Source organism: Nicotiana attenuata, chromosome 3, assembly GCF_001879085.1.
Source record: "Nicotiana attenuata strain UT chromosome 3, NIATTr2, whole genome shotgun sequence".
Taxonomy (NCBI): Eukaryota; Viridiplantae; Streptophyta; class Magnoliopsida; order Solanales; family Solanaceae; genus Nicotiana; species Nicotiana attenuata.
The window spans coordinates 68,732,363-68,738,226 of NC_031991.1; the positions used below are offsets into that span (position 1 = coordinate 68,732,363).

The 5,864-nt window shown below is 40.2% G+C and overlaps 1 protein-coding gene across 1 annotated transcript; it reads left to right on the plus strand.

Moving 5' to 3' along the window:
• On the plus strand, positions 225-2,331 carry LOC109224471 (F-box/kelch-repeat protein At1g80440-like). Its single transcript, XM_019389048.1, has 2 exons — positions 225-1,286; positions 2,257-2,331. Exons 1-2 carry the CDS (start codon positions 225-227, stop codon positions 2,329-2,331), a joined length of 1,137 nt encoding a protein of 378 aa, XP_019244593.1.

Genomic DNA, 5,864 nt, shown 5'->3' on the forward strand with positions numbered 1-5,864 from the left:
ATCCTTTCTGGCGTGACGAAGGGACCCAAAAAAAACACTGCTTTTTAAATGTTGTTTTCATGGCCCCACAAAAACCTATAGTTTGTCACCATCTAAATTCCGAATGAATATTTATGCATGCCATCGGTAAACAGCAAACATCTGCGCTTATGAGTTCCTAAAACCAAAGCCATATATCACTTTGTTAAATTTCTCTCATTTTCTGTTCCTTTAATTTTTCACATATGGATCTTCTACCGGGTCTTCCCAACGATATTGCTCTTGAATGTCTCATTCGTCTTCCTCTCGACCAATTCTCTAAAGCTGCTTCTGTATGCAGCCATTGGAAAAACGAGATTAAGCACCCTGCCTTTCGCCAACGACGAAAATCTTCGGGCTTTACCCGACCCGTTTTTGCTTTAGCCCAAGCTATGGTTACTACCATCAGAAAACCTCATGGTGTTACGACTCTCTCGTCTACCCAATTTTATCGCCTCTCGCTTTACGATCCAGAGAAGGGAAATTGGTACGATTTGCCGCCCATACCCGAGTTAGTCGAGGGAATACCCATGTTTTGCCGGGTTGTCGGAGTTGGGTCGGATTTAATTGTAATCGGCGGGTGTGACCCGGTTAATTGGCGAGTTATGGACTCTGTTTTTATCTACAATTTTATATCAGGTTCGTGGCGTCGTGGGGCTGACATGCCGGGAGAACAGAGGCTGTTCTTCGGATGCGGTTCGGATTCCGAGAGATTTGTGTTAATCGCCGGTGGACATAACGACGGGAAAAATGCATTAAAATCGGTTCTGTTATATGACGTGGCAAAAGACGAGTGGGTTACGCTGCCGGAAATGGCGATGGAGCGAGACGAGTGCAACTGCGTATTTCACCGAGGGAAATTCCACGTAATTGGCGGCTATCCTACGCATGCACAAGGTCAGTTCCAGCGTAGCGCTGAGGTGTTCGATCTCGCCACGCGACAGTGGTGCCTCGAAGAGGACTTTCTAGGTGCTGACACTTGTCCGCAAACTTGCTTAGAAGGCGATGATGGGAGATTATACATGTGCCAAGATGGTGACGTGGTTGTAAAATGTGATGCCACGTGGAGACACGTGGCTGAGTTGCCAGCTGAGATTTCTAACGTGTCATATTTGACAGCGTGGCAGGGCAAGTTGCTAACCGTGGGCAATGCCGGATTCGATGAACTCCACAGAGGTTATGAACTTCATTTGAGTAATACTAGCAGTAAAGAAAAGACATGGACCAAAGTGGACATACCGGATGAATATTGTGGCCATATTCAATCGGTTTGTTGTTTAGAGATATGAAACTTTCAAAGAGCAACATGTACTTTTCTTGTTTCTTTTTCTTTCCTTTGTGGATTTTTCTTTAAGTCCCGGTTTCGAGCCGTGGAAGCAGCACGTTTTTATTAGAATAGACGCACACTTGTATTAGAATAGACGGTTTATATTACCTTTTTTGGAATCCTGCATGAACGTGAAAAATACCTTGTGCACCAGCAACTTGTTTTTTAGTAAATGACAGTGAGCACTGTTAGATACTATAATTGATTCTTCTTTTGTCCAGTGGTGTTTTCTGTTTCATTAACATATGTCAGCGGCCAACGGTTTGCTACTTATTTTGGCATTGTTTGTTAGCAGAATAGCCTAATAAACACTTTTACTTGTCCCGCTTTATTATTCCGGTCCTGATACTTTATGAAGTTTTATCTGGACACTCGTAGTTTTTAAAATACATTACTTTAAACCCCTCTGACCGTTGACCAAGCATATGTGGCATATGCATTGCTGAGTTGGCTAAAATGCGTGATTGCACGCTCTAAAAAGCGAGTAACTTTGATAATTCCAATTAAAAAAATAACAAAAAATGAAAAAATATTCTTAAACAAAAATTCAGGTTGCAACTTTACTGCAGTTCCTAGTACAAAGAGAAAGTTTAAGACTCCATTAAAGGAGCTCGAAGCTTGAGTTTAAATTCCGGATTTGCGAAATTGGATTCGGGTTTGATTGGGTGTCTTGGAAAATAATTGGGTATACCTTTGGGAGTTAATATCTCGAATTTGAGGCGATTTGCAGAAGATTTAGTCTGGTTTTGAGCGAGATTTTAGCTGCAACACAAAGCTAAGTTCGAAATTTTCAAATCTGCAATCTTCCTGCGCACTGTTTTGTGTCAATTTAAATACACAAAACTTTACTTTCTTGATTTGGGTATTTGGTTTTGAACTCTGCTGGTTTTGAATCTTTATTGCGCAAGTAGCAAAGTAGCAGTTCTTCCATTTTGGGGGCTCTTCGCCGGCGCCAGCGACAGGAAATTGGAAGGGGATTTCTTTAATGTTTGAATTTTATTTTATTTTTTTTTAATTTTTGTTTTTAATTATTTTTAATCGGCCATGTGACATGGCATTTAAACATTGTTATTTTTTGACGTGGCAGCTAACGTGGAGGAGATTGTATTACACGCACTGCAGCCTCCTGTCATAAGCATTTATTATACACGATTTGAAGGAGTGTAAGTGTTCAATTGGCAAATTGTTAAGTTTGGGGACCGGCATGACAAAGTGGTACAAGTATAGGTGTCATTTAGGCTATTCTGCCTTGTTTGTTTCTCCTTTTGACAAAGTCTTTCAGACGCATGGGCCATGGCCTACATATTATCGTTTGATCGGCAATTAGGGTAACCATCAGACTTAATAATTAGAATGTAATTAATCAGTGTATACATCATAATTTAAGATCTAACCATGTCCTAGAATTCGTCTATTTGGTAACATTGTCTGTTTGACCAAGTTTTTCCAATTCTAAAAAAAGTGTTTTTTTAAAAATAATTAAAGTATTTGGCCAAGTTTTTGGGAGGAAAAAAAAGTATTTTTGAGCAAAACCGGAAACATTTTTGAAAAAGCAGAAAAAATTAGCTTTTCTCTAAAAGCACTTTTGAGAAAAATACACTTAGAAATAATTTTTAAAAGCTTGGTCAAATGCTAATTGCTGCTCAGAAGTGTTTTTCAAATTAATTAGCCAAACAAAAACTGTCACGACCTGGATTTCCCGCCCTCGGGAGTCGTGATGGCGCCTACTCGTGAAAGCTAGGCAAGCCAACTATTTAGGTTTTAACCCATTAGCAATCAACCCAAACAAATATAAACAATAACTAAAGCTAAACAGATGAAAAACGCGTAAGAGTTACAACAGATCCATATACTCCAATACATGTCTACCCACGAATCTGGTGTCACAAATTCACGAACATCTACGATTTTCTACAAATAGTGGTCTGAAAAGAAAAGTACAACTGTTCTCGAAATGAAAAGAGATAGCGGAAAGCTAAAACAGGGAAGGGGGACTTTAGGCTCTGCGGATGCCAGCAGATCTATCTTGGTCTCCCTGGACTGAAGGCAGCTACCTCAACTACTCACCGGGCCCGGTACTGAAATCTGCACAAAAGAGTGCAGAGTGTAGTATCAGTACAACCGACCCTATGTACTGAGTAAGTGTCGAGCCTAACCTCGGCGAAGTAGTGACGAGGCTAGAACACGACAATCATATATCCCTGTGCAGTTAAATCATATACAAACAGAATCATAATAACAGAAATCAATAGAATAAGGTGGGAAGGGGACATGCTGCGGGGAATATGCGATTCTAACAATAAGCCAACCAAGAAGCATCAATAAAGAAGCATAATGAACATCATATCTATATCAACAAAAATAATGAAATGGTAACACGTGCACGACATCACCCTTCGTGTTTTTACTCTCGTCCTCACCATATGAATCAACAGAAACGGCACGGCATCACCCTTCATGCATTACCTCTCATAATCGTGGCACGACATCACCCTTCGTGCATTATATTTTACAATATCGGCACGACATCACCCTTCGTGCGTTAAATCTCAAATTATGGCACGACATCACCTTTCGTGCATTAACACTCATAATATAGGCACGGCATTACCCTTCGTGCATTACACTTGCTCATAATATCATGCACGGCATCACCCTTCGTGCTTTACACTCTTCCTCACCCAAACAATAGAAACAATACGTCCCGGCAAGGGAATCAACAGTATCAACAATAACATCCCGGCAAGGGAATCAACAATGTCAACAATAACATCCCGGCAAGGGATTCAACTATAACAAATCTCGTTTTCAACAATTACTTTACAAAATGAAACTCAACTTGCACCAATACTCAACAATAGTCAATTACCGAGAAACTTTCATAAGCTTTGTTCAACATTAATAATCATCAATTTGAGCATGATCGATACATAGTAGAGTCACAACAATCTTGACATAGGACTCACGGGCATGCTTGACACCAACGCATAGATACTTGTCACCACACCTATACGTCGTACTCGATACTAACACATAGCAAATAAGACCACAACTCCTATTCCCTCAAGCTAAGGTTAGGCCAAACACTTACCTCTATTCTACGGACAAGATTAAGCCTCAACTACCGCTTTACCTCTCGGTTCCACTTCCAATTCGTGTGTATCCAGTCATAATTTACTTAATAACATCAATAAATGCTAAATAAACCAATTCTAATGCATGAAAATAGATTTTCCAATGATTTCCCCAAGAAGTCAAAACCTGACCCCAGGCCCGCTTGGTCAAAACCCGAAGTTCGAACCAAAATCCGATCACCCATTCACTCACAAACTCAAATATGCAATTAGCTTTGAAATGAGACCTCAAATTGAGGTCCAAATCGCCAAAATTTGAAAATCCTAATTTCTACCCAAAATCACCCAATTTCCCATGGAAAACCTCGATTTTGAAGTGAAATCATGTAAAAAGATGTTATAGATTGAAGAAATTAAGTTAGAAATCATTTACCTATGATTTGGGAAAGAAATCTCTCCAAGAAAATCGCCTATGGGAGTTTAGGTTTTGAGAAAGTTGAAAAATGAAGAAGAATCCTGTCCGAAATCCCACTTAGCAGGTGCAGTTATCGCATTTGCGATCAGGGGTTCGCAATCGGGAACCCTGGGAATTTCTGTTAACTTCGCATTTGTGAAGAAATCCTCGCATTTGCGACTGCTGGGAACTTACTGAGGATTTCGCATTTGCGAGGAAATGCTCGCAAATGCGAATAAGGCTGGCCAGGGCATACATCGCAATTGCGATCAGCTCCATCGCAATTACCAAGCCTGACAGGCTCGCAATTGCGAAGCCTGACCTCGCAATTGCGAGATCAGAGCCTGTAACAAATACCATATGAAAAATCTGAAATTTCCTAAGTCCAATTCACCTTGTGGCCTCTCCAAAACTCACCCGAGCCCTCGGGGCTCCAAACCAAATATCCACGCAAGTCTAAAAACATCATACAAACTTGCTCGTGCGATCAAATCATCAAAATAACATCAACAACTACGAATTCAACCTCAAATTCATGAAATTCCTAAAGTACATTGAAATTTTCATTTTCTCAACTAAAGGTCCGATTTATACCAAATCAACTCCGATTCTTACAAAATTTCACAGATTCGACTTGTTTATTATTTTAAACCTGTACCGGGCTCCGGAATCAACATACGGACCCGATACCATCAAGAACACGCATCATTTCATTTTAAAAAGCCTTTATATTTTTCAGCAAATAATTTTCTTTAAAAATTCTTTTCTCGGGCTAGGGACCTCGGAATTCGATTCCGGGCATACGCCCAAGTCCCATATTTTACTACGGACCCTATGGGACCGTCCGATCACGGGTCCAAGTCCGTTTACCAATAATGTTCACCAAAGTCAACTTTAATCGATTTTTATAGCCAAATTCATTATTTTTCCTAAATTTCACATAAAAGCTTTCCGGAAACGCGTCGGATCGCGCACACAAATCGAGGTGAGA